The sequence below is a fragment of the Microtus oregoni genome, unplaced genomic scaffold, assembly GCF_018167655.1.
Source record: "Microtus oregoni isolate MIOR12 unplaced genomic scaffold, Mior012 000002F_ref0000024, whole genome shotgun sequence".
Taxonomy (NCBI): domain Eukaryota; kingdom Metazoa; phylum Chordata; class Mammalia; order Rodentia; family Cricetidae; genus Microtus; species Microtus oregoni.
Window position 1 is genome coordinate 61883888 of NW_024543061.1, and position 23160 is coordinate 61907047.

Genomic DNA, 23160 nt, shown 5'->3' on the forward strand with positions numbered 1-23160 from the left:
CTGCATCACTGGCTTTTGTATACTGACGGCTGTTTCTACTACTTTCTAAAAATAAACCAGAAATTTGGGTTTCTGACTTATATATGTTCCACCGAAAACCTTCATAGTACAAGAATTCCTCACCAAAGAAAGCCCAGATGTTTAAAAATTTAGCTCTGGGGCTGGAGGAATGACTCAGGGTTAGAAGTACTTGCTTCTCTCCCAACACATCCAGATGGCAACTCACAGCTGCCTGGAATTCCAGTTCCCAGAGCTCAGTTGTGACCTCCACAGTGCACATACAGGCAGAACAGTTATGTGCATCAATTAAATCTTCAACAAAGCAAAACTTACTTCTTAGGACTTAAATGTAGATTAGTTGACAGTGTCTGTGTAACCTGTGTTAGGCCCCAAATTCCATCTCCAGCTCCTGATAAGGCCAGGTGTGGTGCACGCCTGTGGTCTTAGCACTGCAGAGGTGGAGGCAAAATCCCCCTACCTATGTAGCTTAGAGTTTAAGGTGCATGAGGCCCATCTGAAGAAAACATCTCTTGTTCTACATAACCTGTTTTTCACCAAACAACCAATGGTAAATACTGTGTGTAGCAACAACAAAAACGTCTTCACTAGTCAGCTTGATTTTAAAACTTGGTAGAGGAGACAGTTGCCTGCCTGAATGCTCTCCCCAGAGCTTCCTTGTTAAAACGCACGGCATAGTACAGAAAAGCACAACTAAGAGTGGTTCGGGGAAGAAAGGAGGCTGTAAACTGCTGTGAGCCATTGGAGACATTGAAAGTACTTCTCATCAAAGACTTGGCCTCTGCTGTCCCCTCCTTCACTTTGCGGCAGCCCCTGTCTGGGCAGCTTTGCTCTGGTCTCACTGAAGGTTGCTAACAGCCTTTGGGGCTGCCTCTGGAAGGGGAAAGGCCTGTGGCCTGTGGCGGTTATGCAAGTGGTGTCTTTGTCAGGAAGGCAGTGGGCTCTTTGCTCCTGGGTGGCTGAAAATCCTGCCAGCTCAGCCAGAGGTGGCTGAGCTCTGAGTGCCCATGCTGTAGCTGCCTGCCTGGGCAGGCTTCACTGTCCTCACACCCCTTCCCCCACTTTGCTCTGGTAGCTTGGCCTTGCTGATCTGTTTCCCTGGATTCCATTCCTTGAGCTTTTGAAAGGACAATGTTTGTGGGATTCGCTCAAGTCTCCTTTGTACTTACAAAGCTCACTCCTCTAGTTTCCTGAGGCAATTTTAGCAAAAGCTTCCACAGTGCAAAATGAACTGTGTGGTAGCAGCCAAGAAGGCAGCTGGGAAATGCCCAGATTGAGCTATTGTATGCTGCAGTTCCTGCCCTTCTGCCTCCATGACACGAATTCTAATTCAGGTGCCTTGAGACCATTTGAGGAGTGGAAAACCACAACTTGCTCCTAGAATCCCGTCAGCTGGTTCCTGACTGCATAGGACCAGTCACCCTAGTCTAGCCAGTCAGAACTGGGCAGAGTGGTTGTATCCAGAGTTTTCCTATGGGAAGGAGTTAAGTCTTTATAGGAAGGCAAAGACAACCCAGCACAGCCTGGCCTGGCGTATACCAAAAGCTGAGATGTGGAGTGACTCCTAACCAAGTTGTCAGTAAGTACAGTTGCCCTCGGGTGTTGCTTCCAGGACCCCTGTCTGCAGGTGCTAAAGTACCTGTGTAACCTGGTGTTTGCATGTCAGCTGTGCACAGCTTCCTCTGTGTTGTCATTCCTAGCTGTCTTATGAAACCTGTGTAAGTAGTTGTTAAACTGTACTGTTTAGCGCTGATGGCAGCATCCCACCCCCCACGTGTTTGTTGAATTGACTTGATGCATGGCAGGCTGTTAGGTATGCAGCATCTGCCTGGCACTTTATTCAGAATACAAAGGGAAAAGACTAACTTCCAGGAAAAACACTGGGGAAACCTGGCCTACCACAGGTGCTGGAAGGGGCACTGCCTAGCCAGAATTGGAGGTGATGAAGAGTGGTTTTGTTCCCTTTAGTTAATTGCAGCAGGGTGCTCTTGGTGCGTTTACATTTGACTTGGACAGACATCAGCACACAGGCCTAGTATGATCTGTTGTGGTTGCCAGACGGGAATCTGGACCTGCAATATGAACAAATGAACATCACCCAGGAACTGGTTCAATCTCAGGTTCTGACTCTGTCCTCATCCTGTCTGATCAACCCCATGGAGGGCCCTGTCCTCTGGTGTGAAACACCCACTCTGGTTCTGATGCCTCCTTAGAGTTTTAAGAGCACACCCGTAGGAAAGAACCTGACATCAAATTTCAGCTTAAACCTTGAGACCTTTGTGGGCTGAATTACCCTCCATACCTAATGGATGGCACTACCTTCTGAAGAACTTTGGAATCCAGGCCCCATTACTCCTAACGGGGAATAGTGGTGACAGGTGTCCTCTCTTCTACACCTGGGAAGAAGTAGCAAAGCTGAGGAGTTACCTTCCAGTCCATCCTCGTCCAGGCCACCTGCTTCTGTCTGCCCTCCTTTCGTTGGTCTCGGTCCAGGTCGGCTTCCCATTTTCTCTGAACCTCAAGGTTTTGAAACTCTATCCCAGACACATCAGGATTACTTTGCCCACACACGCTAGTCCCGTGCTGTCTAATAGTCTGTTTATCCATGATGACAGCAGCAGCAAACTTAACGAGCTCCTGCCAGTCCAGGCAGCCTCTTAGTGGTTATCTGGGCCTGCCTGATACCCAGCCTTAAAGAGATTGGTTTTCATGGTGCACTCAAGGTTGTAAAGCGGCCAGGACAGTGCTGGGAATCTTGACTGTGTGCCTGTGTCATCATACTGCTTCACTGTGCCTCAGAGGGGTGGAGCATGCCTTGCTAATAGCTTGAATCTTGCAGGAGCACTCTGAAATCAAGCAGGCCTTGACAGCCACAAACCAAAGCTGAAGCTCCCTTCGACCTGGCTCTCTGGACATGGTGTCATACTAGTTTGTTTTTATGTGTTCATTTCAAACAGATTCTCATGAAGCCCAGGATGGCCTGGGATTTGCTTTCTAGCCATATACACCTGGAAACATCTGTTCTGCCTTTACTTCCTGACTTATCCTCTCTGGGGGGGTTCATCCTAGTCAAGTATCAACTGAACTACATCCTATCCCTGCTCTTTTGTTGTCTTGGGGTTCTAGTTTGTGGTTTTGAGACAGGATCACTCTGCAGGGAGGGCTGGCCTCAGATTTTTATGACAATCTATGTCATCTCAGGAGTTGAAACAAGTTCTGGCTCAATTTTCTCTCTCCCATCTCTGTTTGTGTGTGTGTGTGTGTGTCTGTGTGTGTGTGTCTGTGTGTCTATGTGTCTATGTGTCTATGTCTCTGTGTGAATTTTAGTTTGTTCTTTTTCAAGATGGTCTCTTTGTGTAGTTCTAGACCAGGCTGACCTTGAACTTAGAGACACCTGCCTCCAGGGTGCTGGGACTAAAGGTGTGTGTCACCACATCTAGCTCTCGCTCCTTTTTTAAAAATTAATTTTTTGCCTTTAATCCCAGCACTCAGGAGGCAGAAGCGGTTGGGTCTCTGTGAGTTCAAGGCCAGGCACCAAAGCTACAGAGAAACCTTGTCTCGAAAAAACTAAAAAGTAAATAATTTTTCTGTTATGTGTGTGAGTGCTTTGGCTGCGTATATACCATGGACCCACAGAGGTCAGAAGCAAGCATCAGAATGCCCTGGAACTGAAGTTATGGATGATTATAAACTGCCGTGTGGGTGCTGGAAACCAAACTCCAGTTCTGTGAAAGAGCAATAGTAACATTTACCTGGAATTATGAAAGCACATAGAATGGTCTGTAGCTCCATAGTGCAGTGCTTGCTCAGCACGGCGTGTACACACAGAACATGAAGTTCCATTCACACACCTGCCAAAAGAATGTAGTAGCTGAGTGTGGTGGTGCATGCTTGTCATCCCAGTACTCTGGATACTGAGGCAGGAGGATTGTGAGATTTAGACCAACTTGATTTATATAGTGGATTTCCAGGCCCGACTATACAGTGAGTGCCTATCTCAGAAAACAAAAGTACATACACCCATGAAGCATACATGAGTTATCTCAACACATATGAAATAACACCCCCTTGTGCAGATGATGCTGTAGTTCAAGTCAACAGCCACACTCACTAGATTCCACGCCGGCCCCCTCCTCACATATGCCATCTGCCCCAGCATGTTCAGCTAGTGACAAGGCAGTTGAGTCTTCACAGAAGTGCACACATCACCCTGTTCCTGCCGCTGCCTTAGTCAGATTGTTTCTCGGCTGTGTGTTCAGCACTGTGGTGACCAAATGAGGGGAGTTCTGGCCTGGTGTAGCTTCCATGAAGTAGGATCCAGACCAAAGAGCAGTGTGACCAGGCTAAGAGTGCAGTGAAGGATTTCCTAATTGCCTGCTTGGCACCTCTGCCAGGGACAAGAAGGGAGGGACTGCTCTCTGATAAGCCCCAAGGACAGAGCAGCTCCTGTTCACGGGAAACCCGGCCCCTGTCCTTTACTCTAGAGAAAACCGAATGAAGGTCCTTCCTGAAAGCTGGTAAGAGTTCTTGTCTGTCCGTGTCAAGCATAGAGTTGGTAGGAAGAAATAGCCAGGGGAGAGGGTCTTCCATATTACCCACTGCAAACAGGGATAAGAGAAAATCTTTGGCATCCCAGGAGCATCCTGGGAAGTGAAGTGCTTCCGAGACAGTCCAGACAAAGCTAATGGCCACTCTGGTACGAGGAAGCAATCCTGTTTCTCATTCCTGAGACCCTGACCCAGCTTCTAAACATGAAGAGAGGGCAGCCCAAAAGGCTGGCTGTCTTAGGTTAACACCAACTACAAGTCAAAGGCAGGAATTACTTCTGTGGGTCACTGACGTCAACTTGGTCTACATAGCAAATTTCAGGACAGCCAGGGCTATGTAGATCCTCTCAAAAAACACTTGTGAGAGGAAGTGACAGTGATACTTAGAATATTAATTCCCAAGAACGGTTTATGACTTCCGTCAGTCCATAAGCAGAGTTTATTCTGGACACATTACCAATGTGTGTGAGGCTTAAACTGCTTGAGCTGAAGGAAAGAGCAGAAAGGAGGCGTGGGCGGCGTGCTGGAAGCTGTCTGAGGGCACTAGTCCATCAGTCCCCAGAGTGCTGGGGTGCTAAGCCGAGATACACCTGACAGCGGCTCAGAACAGGGCTCTGTTACTTGTGTTAGTTACTTGTATGTCCTTACCACAGTGTGCGTGTGGGGGTCAGTTCTTCTACCGTGTGGAGTCCAGGATTGCCAAAAGTTGTCAGCCTTGGCACCCTGACCTTTGAGCCATCTGCCAAGCCCTAGACAAGACTTTTGTACCAATGGTGTATGACCTGGTTTTCTCCTGCTTCTTCATGGATCAGTACCTATGAAATTTTACAATAGCAACAAATTATTTTAGAAATAGAATTAAATTGCAAGATAAAGCAAGGCTGGAAGATGGCTCAGTTAGTAAAGGTGTTTGCTGCACAAACCTGAAGACCTGATTCAGTCCATAGAGCCCACAGTGGAAGGAGACAACCAGTTGTCAAAATTGGCCCTCTGAAACCCACACATATGAGGGTCACACTTTTTTTTTTTTAAGATTTATTTACTTATGTATACAGTGTCCTGCCTGCAGGCCAGAAGAGGGCACCAGATCTGATTATAGATGGTTGTGAGCCACCATGTGGTTGCTGGGAATTGAACTCAGGACCTCTGGAAGAACAGTCAGTGATCTGCTAAGCCATCTCTCTAGCCCCATAGGCTCACACTTTTAAAAAAAAATTTCTATTTTATGTATATGAATGTTTTGCCTGCGTGTAGGTCTGTGCACCACATTCATGCCTGGTACCTGAAGAGGGTATCAGATACCCTAGAACTGGCATTACAGGTGGTTGTAAGCCACTATGTGAGTGCTGAGTTTTGAACCTGGGTCCTCAACCATCACTTTTAACCACTGAGCCATCTCTTAGCCCCTCACACACACTGTATAAAAACTTTATTTTTTAACTAGCCTTGATCCTGAAAAGCAAATTGAAGGACTGCGAAGAGGTAGGGGCTGCAGCAGAAGCCTGGTGCTCTGGACAGTCTTACGTTGACTCTTGAGCCATTCTACACCTTCCAAGCAGCACTTGGTGACATAGGAGGCCAAGGCAGGGATAATGACAAGTACAGGTCTGCCGAGGCCACAAATTAATTCCAAGGCTGGCCTGGATAACAATGAGACCCTGAATTAAGGGCTATGGGTAGATCTCAGTTGAGGAACACTTGCCTAGCATATACAAGGCTCAAAAATCAATGGGGGAGGTGCTTCCTGAGTGTTCTTTTTTAAAAAATTGTTTAGCACTATAAAAGTAGATAGTGAAAGTATTCCAGCATTCATAAGGCTAATGAGTTCAGTTTGAGGACAGCATGATCTGCAGAGTGAAACCCTTTCTTTAAAAAAAAAAAAAAAGTCACCAGGCGGTGGTGGTGCACGCCTTTAATACCAGCACTCAGAAGGCAGAGGCAGGCGGATCTCTGAGTTGGAGTCCAGCTTGGCCTGTTGTAGTAAGGCCGTTTGTTTCCCTGCTGCCCGACAGCTCAGTCCCAAAATAATCACACAGAAACTGTATTATTTAAAACACTGCTTGCCCATTAGCTCTATCTTCTTATTGGCTAACACTTATACCTTAATTTAACCCTTTTCTAGTAATCTGTGTATTGACACGTGGCCGTGGCTTACTGGGTAAAGTTCCCAGCATGTCTCCAGTGGGGGTACATGGCTTCTCCCTGACTCTGGCTTCTCTTTCCCAGCATTCAGTTTAGTTCCTTCCCTCAGCTAAGTTCTGCCTTGCTATAGGTCCAAAGCAGTTTCTTTATTAATCAATGGTATTTACAGCATACAGAGGGGAACCCCCACATCACTGGTCTACAGAGCGAGTTCCAGGACAGGCTCCAAAGCTACAGAGAAACCCTGTCTTGAAAAAAAAAAAAAAAAAAGGACAGAGCAAGTCCATTCATTATACGGAGCCTGAGCCATTGCTTTGTTGTCCCTGCAGTAATGAGGCAAACACTTCTCCAGATTACAGAATCTCCCTCATTAGTGCTCAGGTCAGAACATAGAACCTCCCACCCATGAGGTCATACTCCCACTGAGCACACTGCCAGCCCTGCCCTTTCAAAGTGTTGGCACCAGTAAAATCTAAATTCCCTGAAGGTAAAGGGAATTACCTTTAAACTAAAATCCCCCTCCAGGAATATTGTCTGTCATTGCAGGCATTCAACAGGTTGCCTGAAGGACCGGGCAGAATGGGCCTGTACCCAAGTTCAGGATTTTCCTGATAAGATTGCTTTAAAACTATAGCTGGCTAAATTTTTAAAAATTAAAATAATTTTTAAAAGATTAAGCCAGGCGGTGGTGGCACACACCTTTAAATCCCAGCACTCAGGAAGCAGAGGCAGGTGGATCTCTGTGAGTTCGAGGCCAGCCTGGTTCCAGAGCTGTTCCAGGACAACCAGAGCTGTAACACAGAGAAACCCTGTCTTCAAAAAACAAAAAACAAACCTGATGCACATACAGGCACACATACACACTGGTATCAGCTGACTCATTGATTCATTCACCTGTGGCAGGACTCTTGCAAAGCCAGGCTCTGAGAACCTGAGTGTGCTAAAGGGAACCTGCTAGGATTTGCAGAGTGAGGAAAGCATCCACCAGCAAATGCCGCAGAGCAGGACTGAGTGCCCCGGCTCAGGCTGTCCCTTTGCTCTCTGACTTATCTCAAATGTGTCCCATTCCCATCACCAAGGAACTCTGATTTCAGACATCTGATTTTGCTCTAGAAACACAGGCAATGTTACCCAAAGGGCTGCCATGTGTCTGTTTCCTTTACTCTGACTTAACAGAGAAAGGTTAGGTTCTGCACTTCCTAAGTAGCCACTTGGGGTTTTGTGTTTTGTTTTGGGTTTTTGTTGTTGTTGTTGTTGTTGTTTTTTATTGTTTTTATTGAGCTATATATTTTTTCCACTCCCTCCCCCTCCCCTTCTACCCTCTCCCAGGAACCCCATGCTTCCCAAATTACGCAGATCTTGTCTTTTTCTACTTCCCATGTATGTCTCTCTTAAGGTCATTTTGTTGTCTAGGTTCTCTGGGATTGTGAATTGTAGGCTAGTTTTTCTTTGCTTTATGTCTAAAAGCCATTTATGAGTGAGTACATGTGATATTTGTCTTTCTAGGTCTGAGTTACCTCACACAATGTTTTCTAGATCCATCCATTTGCCTGAAAATTTCAAGATTTCATTATTTTTTCCACTGTGTAGTATTCCATTGTATAATTTTTCTTCATTCATTCTTCAGTGGAGGGGCATTAGGTTGCTTCCAGGTTCTGGCTATGACAAATAATACTGCTATGAACATAGTTGAGGACATGATTGAGCATCCTTTGGGTATATACTCAAAAGTGGTGTTGCTGGGTCTTGAGGTATGTTGTTTCCTAATTTTCTGAGAAATCGCCACACTGATACCAAAGGGGCTGTACCAGCTTGTACTCCCACCAGCAATGCAGGAGTGTTCACTTTACCCCACAACCTCTCCACTATAAGTTGTCATCAGTGTTTTTGATGTTGGCCATTCCTACAGGTTTGGGTTTTTTTTTTTCTTTCCATAGCAGTTTACCATCTCAAAGAACTGCCGACCTTTACTATCATGACTTTCGAGACAGGGTTTCTCTATAGCTGTTGGTGCCTGTCCTGGAGCTAGCTCTGTAGACCAGGCGGGCCTCGAACTCACAGAGATCTGCCTGCCTCTGCCTCCCGAGTGCTGAGATTAAAGGCGTGCGCCACCACTGCTGGGCTCAGTATTAAACTTTTGAGTGGAGAGATGGCTTATCAGTTAAAAGTACTGGCTGCCCTTCCAGAGGATCCACGTTCAGTTCACAACACTCAGAGAAGCTTACAATTGTAAATCCAGTTTCAGAGAATCTGACACCTTCTTTGGGCACCAAATATGAAGTGCAAAGACAAACATGGGGAAAACTCCCACATATATACATATGTATGTATATGCATGTGTATGTATACGTATGTACATAGGTGTGTGTGTGTGTGTGTGTGTGTAGCAGTCTAGGGAGCTGAGACAGTTCAGTCGTTACAAGTGCATGTTGTTTTGCAGAGGACAGCAGACTTAACAGGTGACTCACAACCTTTTCCCTTCAGCTTCAGAGGCTCCATTGCCCCCTTCTGCCCTCCATAGAAAACAGCTCACATGTGCAGACACACAAATAGTTAAAAATAAGAAAAGAAGTGCGTTGGGAATGTAACTCAGTTTCAGTGTAAAACAGTGTTTTCCTAACAACCTTAAAGTCTGGGTTGAGTTCTCAGGCCGACATAAAACCAGTTATCACACAGCCCGTGATCCAGACTCAGACTGGAGGAGGAGGACTGCCACACGATGGAGGAAGGTCATTGGTTAAATAAAAAGAAACTGCTTGGCTCTCATTGGTTAGAAGATAGGTGGGAGGAGTAAACAGAACAGAACGCTGGGAGGAAGAGGAAGTGAGCTCAGACTCCACAGCTCTCCCCTCGGGAGCAGACGCCTCAGAGAGATGCCATGCTCCGCTCTCCCGGGCAGACACACGTGATGAAGCAAGCCGCCAGGTTAGACATGCTGAATCTTTCCCGGTAAGACCGGTGCTCACAGATTATTAGAGATGAGTTGATCGGGATATCAGAATTAGCCAGTAAGGGCTAGGGCTAAAGGGCCAAGCAGTGTTTAAATGAATTTGTTTGTGTGTTGTTATTTCGGGCATAAGCCGAGCAGGCAGCCGGGGTGCTGGGGACGCAGCCCCGCCGCTACAGCCACAAGCTGGAGGCTATCTTGGGCTAAGCCACAATGTGAGACTGTCTCAAAATGTCTAGCATGGGGGCTTTAATCCCAGCAGAGGCAGACGGATCTTTGAGTTCAAGGAAGGCCAGCCTGGTCGGCAAGGAGATTCAGGACAACCAGAGTTGTTACACAGAGAAACCAAAGTAAATAAAAACAGCGATTCTATGGTCTGGTAGGATGGCTCAATGAGTAAAAGAAGTTACCATACAAGTCCTATAGCCCCAGTGAAAGGTGAGAACCAACTCCTGAGGATTGTCCTGTGACCTCCACACATGCTGTAGCACACACACACCATAAATAAAACGTGGACACAAAAGTAGAATTTTAACTGCAATTATGACAAGAAATTCAATGAGGTCAGTTGAATGTCTCGTGATCCAAGGACAAGAATATACTTGGCATTTAGGTATGAACTGGAATTAATTAGGATTAATATCATTAAGGCCTGCAATCTCAATTAGAGGGGAGACTGAGGCAGGAAGATTATTACAAGTTGGAGGCCAGCCTAGCATATGTAGTGAGTTCCAGGCCAGCCTGGGCAAACTTAGCAATGACCTGTCTCAAAAAGTAAAAGAGATGCTGGGTGGTGTTGACACTTTTGATCCCAGCACTTGGAAGGTAATGGCAAAAGAATCTCTATGAGTTCCAGGATTGCCAGGACTTTCACAGAGAAACCCCGTCTCAAAACAAAGTAAAATAGGGCTCATTGGCAGAACAAGGCCAGCCCCAGAGTCCAGTCCCCAGTATCCGACCAACAGCAAAATGAAAGCTTGGCTCAGGAGCTGTGGCCAGCAGTAAGGTTGTGCTCAAGACTGTCCTGTTTCTTACTGATGCACTAAGTCTTACGCTGCTGTCTTCTGATTGGCTCCTGTTTCTTCCCACAGCAACTAACTGGATCCACCTTGAGCATGTCCCACCTCTGCTCAGCACAGCTGCCTCTATTACTAACTGCTTTCCTGGCTCTGCTACCCTGGCAGCTCAGCTCTGCCTGAGCCTCACACCTCCATGGCTGCCTGGTGAAACCCTGCTCAGACCTCACTGTAGTCAGCTTTCCCCTTTACAGCCCACCCCTCCCCTTTCACGTACGGCAGAGGTGGGGGCTGAGATCACAAGACTTCCTCCATCACTCTCTACTTTTGGAAGTTTTGGGGACAATTTCTCACTGAACTGAGGTGTATAGATGTGGCTGGGCTGACTGACCAATGAGCTTCAGGAGTCCACGCGTGCAGGAGGGGAGCCTGCTTGTTTGTCCTGGCTCATCAGAACCGAAATAATCACACAGAAACTATATTCATTAAAACACTGCTTGCCCCATTAGCTCTAACTTCTTTTTTTTTAATATTTATTTATTTATTTATTATGTATACAATATTCTGTCTGTGTGTATGTCTGCAGGCCAGAAGAGGGCACCAGACCTCATTACAGATGGTTGTGAGCCACCATGTGGTTGCCAGGAATTGAACTCAGGACCTTTGGAAGAGCAGGCAATGCTCTTAACCACTGAGCCATCTCTCCAGCCCCCTAGCTCTAACTTTTTTTTTAAATATTTATTTATTTATTATGTATACAATATTCTGTCTGTGTGTATGCCTGCATGCCAGAAGAGGGCACCCTACCCCATTACAGATGGTTGTGAGCCACCATGTGGTTGCTGGGAATTGAACTCAGGACCTTTGGAAGAGCAGGCAATGCTCTAAACCTCTGAGCCATCTCTCCAGCCCCCTAGCTCTAACTTCTTATTGGCTAACTCTTACATTAATTTAACCTATTCCTATTCATCTGTATATCGCCACGTGGCAGTGGCTTACTGGCAAAGATTCAGCATGTCTGCCTCTAGCCACGGGTCCATGGCATCTCTCTTGGTTCCACCCTTTTTCCTTCCAACATTCAATCCAGTTTCCCCTGCCTACCTAAGTTCTGCCCTATCAACAGGCCAAAGCAGTGTCCTTATTAACCAATGAAAGCAACACACAGACAGAAGGACCTCCTACACCACACGCATCTCCACCTCCGGTACTGGTGCTTTCTAGGCAGGCTAAGTTTACTGAGAGTCATCTCCCAGCAGCCCTTGCACACCAGACCCTCTTGCTTAGGCTTCCAGGTTCTGGAAAGATAGACAGCATTTTCTCCATAGTATTTTTTACTCCTTAGGATCTTCAGGCTTTCCTGTATACTGTCTGTCGCTTCTAGAATTGAAGTCCCCAAGAGATAAGATCTTAGTCATTTCTTCTCCAGTACTATGTCCCAGAACCGGTTATGGGTGTTTGGCCTAATATATGTATGTATGTGTGTATGTATGTGCACCATATGGGTGCCTGGAGCCTGCAGAGGTCAGAAGGCTGCATCAAGTCTCCTAAAACTGGAGTTTCAGATGGTTGGAGCTGCCATGTGGGTGCTGAGAATTGAACCTGGTTCCTGGAAGAGCAAGTGTTCCTAACCACCCAACCATCTCTCTGGCCCCTTAATAGTATTTTTTTACTAATGTGATTAACATACCTCTAAGTCATTTTCCCCCCTCTTCCTCTCATTCCTTCCCCCAAATAAAAAAAAGACTAATGCTTGCTGAGGCTGTCAAGCAATTATGGCAGCCTCAGGAAGAGGAAGGAACATGGAAGAGGGGACAATCATAAATGTGACACCAGTCATGGTGGCATGCACCTGTGATCTCAGCTCACAGGAGGCAGAGGCAGCTGGATCTCTGTGAGTTTCAGGTCAACCTGGTCTACAGAGAGAATTCCAGGCCAGTCAGGCCTACAAGGAAGATCTTGATGGCACACACCTTTAATCCTAGTACTCTGGGGCAGAGGCAGCTGGATCTCTGTAAATTTGTGGCAGCCTGGTCTACCACAGGACAGCCAGAACTGTTACACAGAGATACCTTGTCTCCAAAAAACAAAAACAAAACAAAACAAAAACAAAAAAGAAAAGAAAGAACTATACCCTGTCTTGAAAAACAAAACAGAACAAAGTTACTTGAGAACATCTTAAGTATTGCAGTCCTTGTCTACTGTGAGAGGAACTCCTAGAAAAATTTTCCACAGCCCATATCTCCACTACTCCCAGAACTCTTAATTTGGCCTTTTCCTTTCTCACCTCCTTCCACCCCCCCCCCCCCCTTTTTTAAGAGAGAGTTTTTTTTGGAGCGAGTTGTTTGTTGGTTTGAAACTGGGTTTTTTGTTTTTTTTTTTTGTTTTTTTTTTTGGTTTTTCGAGACAGGGTTTCTCTGTGGTTTTGGAGCCTGTCCTGGAACTAGCTCTTGTAGACCAGGCTGGTCTCGAACTCACAGAGATCCGCCTGCCTCTGCCTCCCAAGTGCTGGGATTAAAGGCGTGCGCCACCACCGCCCGGCCCGAAACTGGGTTTTTCTGTCTGGCTCTAGCTGTCCTGGAACTAGCTCTGTAGACCAGGCTGCCCTCAAACTCAGAGATCCGCCTGCCTCTGCCTCCTGAGTGCTGATATTAAAGGCATGTGCCATCACACCTGGCCTATTTTCTGACGAAAGTCCAAACAGTTGAGGATCCTGTGTGAACGCACACTTCCAAAAGGTCTAGGAAGCGGGGACACAAACACGGAATCCCCTGTCCTGTCAGCTCTGTGGAAGGCTAGCCTCAAGGACACGGACAGACTTCTCAGCAGCAGCTGCCTGTGAGGACACCACAGCCTGAGTCCTGGGAGCTGCCATCCATTGCCGGCGGGATGTCCAGCCAGGACCTGAGGTAGGCCCTAGGGGACAGACAGCTGGTTTGAGGAAGGAAGCAATGGCACCATCGCGTCGGTGCCGGTTCTGCAGGAGCAGAGCGGAGGGAATGTTTGGGAAGAGCAAATGAGACCTGTTGCCCCAAATATGTATTTCCCTAAATCTCACACACAGAGTACTGTTAAAATTCAGTCTGCACGCTGGGCATGATGGTGCATGCCTATATCCCAGCTCTAGGTGGATTAGGTTGAAGGCTAGCCTTGGCTACATAGTAAGATTGAGGTCAGCCTGGGCTGCGTGAGATCCTCTTTAAGCTCCCCCTCCCCTGCAGTAATGTTTTCACACATTTCCTCCGGTAAGTTTAAGCCATGGCCCCCTTTGTTACCACTTTCTTGCTTATTTGGGTTCCTTTGTGAAGAAACCTATTGTTAACTGCTTTTAGCTATTCTGTCTCAAGTATTATCCTCATGTCTGTCCATGGCCCGAAAGATAAGAACATGTTACTGTTTTCCAGGGAGTCTGAGAAAGCTTTGTTTCCTGTTCCCAGGCTCGTGTGTTTACAGAGTCTAGGGCAGATAATATACCGCTTGTTAATCCTGGTTATCAATTGCTAAGACACATGCACGGTCAGAGACAGGGCATCTTATCCTTAAAAAAAATTTTAGGTTGATTTTGTATGAACGTTTTTGCCTGCATAATTTATGTGTGTGCCTGGTGCCTACAGAGGTCAGAAGAGGTGCTGGATCCCCTGGAACTGAAGCTACACATAGTTGTGAGCTGCCATGTGGGTGCTGGGAATCGAACCTGGGCCCTCTGCAAGAAGCAAACAGTGCTCTTAACTGATGAGCCATCTCTTCAGCCTGGAGGGGTCTTACCCTTAATAGCTGTCATTTACCTGATGTTCATTTAGTTAATCCTGACATAGCCCCTTAGATGAGGGAAATGAAGTTTCCGAGGCCTGAGGCAACTTGCCCAAGCTCACAGCCCAGCCAGGTTTCCACTGCACCACATTCTCTTGACCTACAATTGGAAATAAAGTTGGAATTTGTTTGAAAACTTCCTCACAGGCCTCCAAGGGTGAGAGGCTGGAAGGCATCTCTGAAGGCCAAACAAAGGCCTGCCAACTCGCCGGTGGGCCCCTTCCCAGCAGGCCCAGTGTCTTAGCTTGGTGAGCCCTTCACTGTGTGCTAGCAGGAGACAATCAGGCTGGTAAACATGGACTTCCTGCAAAGAGGCTCCCAGCCTGTGTGGAGGGAGGGGACAGGACTGACAGCTGGAAGCCCGGTAGCTACCATTCCTGATTTTCATTGCCTGGTCCTGCTCTTCTGTCCCGTACCCAAGCTGGCTGTGCCCAGTACCCTCTCTCACTGCGTCTCTTCCTCTCCTCCCCACGGCCTAGCATCACTGCAAAACTCATCAATGGAGGTGTGGCAGGACTCGTGGGAGTGACCTGCGTGTTTCCCATTGACCTTGCCAAGACCCGACTGCAGAACCAGCAGGGGAAAGATGTGTATAAAGGAATGTAGGTATTCATGGAAGAAATGAAGGCAGGACAGGCTCTGGGAAGGGTCTGAGGTTTCCTTTGCTTCTTCAGGGAGGGACCTGGGGGGCCAGGCTAACTGAGGTGTGCCCAGGAAGGGGAAGAGGTACATCTGGTCACTACTAACTTCCTTTCTGGCCTCTGCTTCTAGGACAGATTGCCTGATGAAGACCGCACGTGCTGAGGGCTTCTTGGGCATGTACCGAGGTGGGCTTCTGAACTCCTGAGGATGATGGGGCGGTGCATGCAGCCCGTTCTTTGTGAGCTTGGAGCACAGTGGTGTGGGTGTTCATCCTGCCCGGGGAGCTGCTGGGTTGGGACCTGAACTATTACAAGGCTCTGAACTACCCCAGCTTCCAAGAGCCTCAAATGTGGAAGCCACTGCTTCTAGCTAAGGCCTCCCTGGAGGTGCTTGGCTGTACTGTATTTAAAGCAAATGCCTCTCCAGCCTTCCCCTGCCCCTCTCCCCTCCTGACGTAGAACGCCCCACAGAGCTGTGAACTCAGCCCCACATGACCCTGTGCTGCTGCTGTCTGCAGCTTCTCATTCATAAGGAGACCGCGGGATACGGGCCGTACGTCGGTGCTGGGAAAGCGCTGATATGCTAGGACCCCTGAGAACAAGGACAAACGTGTGTGGATCACCCAGCTCCCATAAAGAAGGAGACCTGCCCAGTTCCCCAGCCTGCTGCTTCACCATTAGAGATGGAAGATACCAGCAGGACAGACTGCAGTGACTTCTTAGCCATTGTTAGGCAATGTGGTTGCATGTACCTGTGATCCCAGCATTTGAGAGATAGAGCCAGGAGGATCATGAATTCAAGATTATCCCCAGTCACAAAAGGAGTTAATGTCCAGCTGTCCTAGGCTACATGTGATCCTGTCTCAAACAAACCAAAAAGGGAAACAACAAAACATAAACAAACAGAAAATAACGATGACTTCTTAGTAATGGGACACATGCATCCATAAAGAGAACAGGAATTTAGGGACGAGATAGGACTGGAGAGCTGGCTCAGCCAGCAGTGAAGAACCTTTGACCCCAGCTCTCGGGAGGCAGAGGCAGACAGATCTCTGAGTTTGAGGCCAGCCTGGTCTACAGAGTGAGTTTCAGGACAGCCAGAACTACACAGAAAAAAACAAAAAGGAAGGAAGGGAGAGAGGGAAAAGCAAGCACTGCTCTTCCATAGGACCTGAGTTTGGTTCCCAGAACCCATATTTGGGTCACAACTATCTGTAATTTCAGTTCCAGGAGGACTATCTTGAGTCCTCTTTAGGGACTACACTTATACACACACGCACACGCACGCACGCACGCACGCACGCACGCACCATGCAAATAAAAAGTGGGGAACTGGGAAGATAGCTCAACAGCTAAGAGCACTGGGTGCTCTTCCAGAGGTCCTAGCACCCACGTGGCCACTAACAGTCACTTGGATTCTAATCCCGAGGAATCAGATGTGTCTTCTGAATTTGCAGGCATCAGGTATGCATGGGTGCATGCACATACGTGCAAGCAAACACATACATAAAACAATCTTTTACAAAATAGACTCCTTAAAACAAACAAACAAACAAAAAAAAGGGGCTGGCTGCTCTTCCATAGGTTCTGAGTTCAATTCCCAGCAACCATATGGTGGCTCACAACCATCTGTACTGAGATCTGGTGCCCTCTTCTGGCACATAGGCATTCATGCAGGCAGAACACTATACATAATAAATTAACAAATCTTTAAAAAGATAAAAGGAAATGTCTTTAAAAAAAAAAAAGGGAGGGGGCCGGGTGGTGGTGGTGGTGCATGCCTTTAATCCCAGCTCTCAGGAGGCAGAGACAAGTGGGTCTCGGTGAGATCCTGTCTCAAAATATCAAAAGAAGACAGAAGGAAGGGAGGGAGGGAATAGGTGGAAGGAAAGAATGGAGCTGGGCGGCAGTGAACAGAGAGTTCGCAGCTTACACAAGAGGACAGCGTGCTTCATGGTGGCACGCCTGCCATGCTCGTGCTCAGGGAGCAGGAGGACTGTAAGTTCCGTGCCATCCTGGGCTATGTAATCCAAAAATGAGAGGGGTCTGGCAAATTGGCTCAAGCCGAGGTGCTGGCCCACAGACATTAATAATGAATGGGAAGGGAAATGTGTTGGGGAGAGGGAATGGATGCCCCTGTCTTTCCCTTAGAGACTGTGCTGCCTGCTTGACTTCTGCAGACCCGGAGCTCTGCCTGTGGTGACAGACTCCCAGCCTCTTCTCTCCATTTCCCACCTCTAGGGGCTGCAGTAAACCTCACCCTGGTTACTCCAGAGAAGGCAATCAAGCTGGCAGCCAATGACTTCTTGCGGCAGCTGCTCATGCAAGATGGGTAAGGACAGATGACGGGGACACAAAGACCCTGCCCTGCGTACTCACAGACAGTATATGCAAGATAAAATACAGGACAGACAGATATGGACAGAAGTGTTTGCCACTAGCTGATGGATTTTTTTCTGTTTTGTTTGTTCTTCATGTTTGTTTTGTTTTGTTTGTTTCTTTTTTCTTGAGACAGAGTCTCCCTGTTTAGCTCTCTCAGGCCTGAAACTTACAGCGATCCTCCAGCCTCTACCTCCTAAGTGGTCAAAATCATAGCCTTGAGTGGCTACACCCAACATGCTGACAAATTTTAAACGTCAAGCCCCAAACCCTCTCTTCTGAGTCCCCACTTGTCCTCGGATGGTCCTTGAGAGGCTAGCGCAAGAACCTGACACCACATTGCTGTCCTGTGGTTCCTGATTCCATCCCAGGGGTACAAGCTGCCCCAAAAGCTTCTGCTGGAAATCCAGCTTCAATCGCATGCAGTGGCGCTCTCTGCACGTCTAGAAATGCAGGGATGCAGCAAAAGCGAGGGCAGCTTGGTTTAAATACAGTTTCCAAAGACAGAAAAGAGAGAGTCAGGCATGCTGGTGCACGCTTTTAATCCCAGCACTCGGGAGGCAGAGGCAGGTGGATCTCTGTGAGTTCGAGGCCAGCCTGGTCTATAGAGCTACTTTCAGGACAGCTAGGACTGTTGCACAGAGAAACTCTGTCTCAAAAAACCTAAACAAATAAGTAAAACAGTTCTAACTACCAAAAAATGAGGGGCAGAGTGGGGCAGGGCTGGCCCGAGACTAAGAACCTTACTCCTGGTCCCACAGGACGCAGCAGAACCTGAAGATGGAGATGCTGGCCGGGTGTGGGGCTGGAATATGCCAGGTGGTGGTTACCTGTCCCATGGAAATGCTCAAGATTCAGCTTCAGGATGCTGGCCGCTTAGGTGAGGCGCATCCCAGCTCATGGCATCAGCAAGACTGGGACCAGCACACTGCACACTGCACTGCACACTCCACCACCAGCTCTGTGCACACTCAGCTTCTAGGTCAACAGACGTGTTTAACCCTTTCAGACCAAGGAGCAGAAACAAGAGCCTGGATTCTAGAGGGTGTAAGCTCCTCTCAGACCTCTGTGCTAAGGCCTTGATGTTCAGGCTGGATTCCTGAAGATATTTTAAAATGGGGCTTAGGGTACTGAAGAGATGGCTCAGCAGTTAAGAGCACTTGTTGACCCTCTAGAGAACTGGGGTTTAATTCTAGCACATGAATGTAACTCCACACATGTCTGTGACTCCAGTTCCAGGGGATCCAGTAACATCTTCTGTCCTCCTTGCTCAATGCATACATGTGGTACACAAACATACATGCAGGCAAAACACATACACATAAACTAGTCATTGTTTTTCAATTATGAGCCTTGCAGTGGTGGCGCACGCCTTTAATCCCAGCACTCAGGAGGCAGAGGCAGGCAGATCTCTATGAGTTCCGGGCCAGCCTGGTCTACAGAGTGAGTTCCGGGAGAGCTAGGGCTACACTGAGCAACTCTGTCTCGAAACACAATCAAAAACAAAAATTCATGTCTGTTCTTATTATTTATTTCTTAACTTTTATAGGCAGGGTCTCACTATGTAGCCTTGGCTGGCCTGGAGCTATATAGACCAGGCTAGCTTCAAATTCACAGAGATCCACTTGCCTCTGCCTCCGAATGCTGGGATTAAAGGTGTGCCCCATTTTTCTTTTTCTTTTTTTTTTAAACTAGCAGTAATCCTCCAGCCTCAGCCCTCCAAGTGCAGGCTTACAGTGAACCAATAAGCCCAGGTTCAGTTCAGCAAGTCATAGACTTTGAACATGACTCCAAAGTGGTTTAGCACTAAATTCTGCTCCGAGCTGGAGGGGTTGTAAAGGGCGCATGCCCTGGGCTTGGAGTAAGGAGGCAGCTCTGGAAGGCTGAGGAGGTGATTTGCTGGCGGCCTTTAACACTGAGCAGAACATACAGTGTTTCTGTCTCAAAGTGAGAGCAGGACTCAACCACCAGAAAAGACTCCAAGGCGGGCCGTCCAAGGGTTTTCGTTGGCTTGTTTGTTGGTTGTTTTTTCCAGTCGGATTTTTCTGTGGAGCTATTGAGCCAGTCCTGGAACTTGCTCAGTAGACCAGGCTGGCCTTGAACTCAGAGATCCGCCTGCCTCTGCTTCCCTAGTGCTGCGATTAATGGCATGCGCCACCACTGCCTGCCCCATCCAAGGGTTTTAATCAGGCTGGGCGACTCTCACTGAGGTGTTGTTATGCACACGGGAGAGGTCCGCCACTAAGAAAATCTTGGGTACCTGTCTCCTCTCCAGCTGTCGGTCATCAGGGCTCCGCCTCAGCCGCGCCCACCTCCCGGCCCTACAGCACTGGCCCGGCTTCCGCCCACAAGCGCCCATCCGCGACCCTCATTGCCCGGGAGCTGCTTCGCACTCAGGGCCTCTCTGGGCTCTACAGGGGCCTGGGTGCCACTCTTCTCAGGTGAGGCCCTCTTCCTGAGTGAGCCTGGGCCCCGAGGCACCTAAGTGTCTTAGCTAGGGGCCTGCCTACCTGACTCATCTTCCCAAACTGCTTTCCCTCCGATTGGTTCCTGTGCAGGTTACAGAGGTGGGGGTGGGAGTGGGAGGAGCTGGACAGGGGAAGAACTTCCTCTCTGCCAAATGGGGGTGTTTTTCTCATCTGCTGCGCCCCACGGCTGCTTAGGAAGCTGCTGTGAAGGCACCCAGAGTGTCGTCTTTCTCTTCTGCAGAGACATTCCCTTCTCCATCATCTATTTCCCCTTGTTTGCGAACCTGAACCAGCTTGGGGTCAGCGAGCTCACCGGCAAGGCCCCCTTCACGCACTCCTTCATGGCAGGCTGCGCAGCTGGTTCTGTGGCCGCGGTGGCTGTCACCCCTCTGGACGGTAGGTGTGGAGAGGGCTGGGGTTTGGGATTTACGGGCCACCCTGCTCTAGGGACCAGGCTCACACAGTCTATGGAGACAGGGCTCATACTTGCAGGTGAAACAGCCCCAATCCTCAAAACCCTCGTTGTTCAGCCGCTGGGATAAACTCCCCAGAAGCCCTCACAGGAGGACCAGCGACCTTGCTGCTCTGTCACCACATAGGCATTCTTTTCCTTCCTGGTAGTTCTGAGAACTAGCACTGGGGAACTGTGAGGAGATGCTCCCCGTGTGCTGGGGGCCACCCACAGTTCCCCCACTAAAGGCGAGGCAGAGGCAGCTGCTACCTCACAGCGCAGACCTGGCCTCACGGGGAAACCTGGCCTCACGGGGAAACCCACTTGAGTTGCACAAGGGAGACTCCGGTGTTTGTTACTTGGTTTAACTTCTGTTTCACTCAGTTCTGAAGACTCGAATCCAGACCCTCAAGAAAGGCCTGGGCGAGGACACCTACAGTGGGGTCACTGACTGTGCCAGGTGAGCCCAGCGCCCCAGACAACGTGCCAGCTCAAGACCCGTGGCAGGACTTGGAGCTGCTTTGGAGTGTACTGGTCCCTCACTTCTCAGAGAATACAGTATTGGGGGGGGGGGGTGTTTCTGATTCTCCCATGAGCCCCTGTGTTTCTCCCCACTCCTCCAACCAGAGTCCAGACAATCCGCAATTGCTAAGTAGCTCTCCTTGCACACTGCAGTCCTCTTCAAGGAAGGTGTACAAATACTTGACCACGAAGGGTTTAATGGCTCCAGTCTTTGGCCTAGCACTTGAGAGGTGGAGGCAGGACCACAGGTCAGCCTAAACAACCGTGAGATCGTGTCTTAAAGGAGGTAGGAGGTGGCGGCTCATTTGTAATCCTATAATCCTAGCACTCAGGAGGTTGAGGGCAGCCCACGGCTAGCCTGGGCTATGTTCAGAGACCTCCCCAAATCCGACAACAAAAACAAAGTCAAGCTTGGAGAAAAGTCATGAGTTAGTGTGCCTTTAGCCTTCACTCCCAAGGCTCTGCTTTCTTCACAGGAAACTCTGGACACAGGAGGGAGCAGCTGCCTTCATGAAGGGAGCCGGCTGCCGGGCCCTGGTCATAGCCCCCCTCTTCGGGATCGCCCAGGGCATCTACTTCATTGGCATCGGAGAACGTATTTTAAAGTGCTTTGAGTAGTCTCAGGTGGCCTTGCTCGCTGCCACCTCTGGTCCTCCACTTGGGACTAGGAGCATAAGATGCCCACCCTGTCGTACATGGTCTTTAACTTGTAGTGCTACCTCAGAAGTGACCCATTTTACTAAGTGAGTAGAGCCCTCATCTCCTTCCATGAAACCTAGGCTGTGGTACAGTTTACCAGGGGCATTCGGCAGCCTTGGTGTGTTAGGGCAGGCCCAGGCACAGTCAGGACGGAAGAGGGCTGCTCTATGCTAACATTCCCACTGAAGGCAGGCGCAGCACAGCTGGGGACTTAGTGTTAATCCTAGCACTGATGCTGTGACATCGGGAGTGCACCTGGGCTCCTGAGCATCACTAGTGGTCAAATGGACCCAAATGAGCAGTCTGGCCACCTCACAGCTGTCCTGGCCAGATGCCCACCCTGGTATAGCCCTCCCAGATCCCTCCTCGTGAGTGCTTGTGGGACATGATCAGTAATAAAGCTGGGTAAATCCTTGTCCTGTAATCAGCACAGCGGATGACTACTGTGGCTTCTGGGGCCCCACAATTCACTACCGTCTTCACCTGTTACCCAAGAGTGGAGAAGCTGGGGGTGGGGGGGCTTTTCACACCTAACCTGAGTTTGTATGAGTGTCTGTACGAGTACCCTGGGAGTCAGCAGAGAGCACTGGATCCCCAGGTTGCAAGCACTGAACTCAGGCCCTCTGGAAGCAGCAGGTGCTCACAGACCCAGTCATCTCTCTAGCTTCTTCTTTTTTTCATGACAGGGTTTCTCTGTGGTTTTGGAGCCTGTCTTGGAACTCACTTTGTAGACCAGGCTGGCCTTGAACTCAGAAACCTGCCTGCTTTTGCCTCCTAGAGTGCTGGGATTGAAGGCGTGTGCCACTACTGTTCAGCTAACAATCCTGTTTTAAGAACCAGGGCTGGAGACAAGAGCTCTGTACATGGAGACTCTGCTTTTGTTTCCTGGCCACCAAGACCTGAATAATAATAAACTGTATTAATTACAAAACTGACCAATGGTTTAGGCATAGTCCTAGCAAGCTCTTACATCTTAAATAAACCCAATTCTATTAATCTGTGTTTCACTATGAGGTTGTGGCTTACCGGTAAGGTTCTGGCATCCTTCTCCTTCGGCAGCTACATGGCGTTTTCCCGACACTACCTTCTTTCCTCCTCTATATCTGCTTGGATTTCCCACCTTGCTATATACTGCCCTGTCATAGGCCAAAGCAGCTTCTTTATTAACCAGTGGTAATAAAACATATTTACAACATACAGAGGGGAATCCCACATCATAGCTCAGTTAGTGGAGTGCTTACGTAGCATGCTCCCCAGTCATGGGGTCCATCCCCAGCACCTCCTAACTTGGACATGGTGGCATGCACCTGTAACTGCAGCACTCAGGAGGTATAAGCAGGGAGATAGGAAACTGAAGGTTGTCCTTTGCCAATAAGCAAGTTCTAGGCCAGCCTGAACTGCATAAACTGTAACAAAACCATCAACACATCAAAATGGAAAAGAACATGCATTAGTCCCACCTAACTTAAAACCTGGTGGTGGTGGGGACAGATGTGCATGCAAATAACCATCCAACCGGCTTC

The 23160-nt window shown here is 48.5% G+C and overlaps 1 protein-coding gene across 4 annotated transcripts; it reads left to right on the forward strand.

Moving 5' to 3' along the window:
• Window positions 1-1408: 1408 nt before the first annotated feature.
• Window positions 1409-22637, forward strand: Slc25a18 (solute carrier family 25 member 18). Of its 4 annotated transcripts, none has more exons than XM_041632570.1 (10): window positions 1409-1597; window positions 13363-13576; window positions 14957-15079; window positions 15249-15304; window positions 17360-17450; window positions 18259-18377; window positions 19773-19938; window positions 20207-20361; window positions 20801-20876; window positions 21415-22637. In XM_041632570.1, the coding sequence occupies exons 2-10, from the start codon at window positions 13557-13559 to the stop codon at window positions 21554-21556; spliced, it is 948 nt and encodes a 315-aa protein (XP_041488504.1). In that variant the 5' UTR covers window positions 1409-1597; window positions 13363-13556; the 3' UTR covers window positions 21557-22637. The 4 variants fall into 4 exon arrangements, with proteins under 4 accessions (XP_041488504.1, XP_041488505.1, XP_041488497.1 ...); XM_041632571.1 differs by having other exon boundaries at window positions 13406-13576; XM_041632563.1 differs by having other exon boundaries at window positions 13451-13576.
• Window positions 22638-23160: the final 523 nt, after the last annotated feature.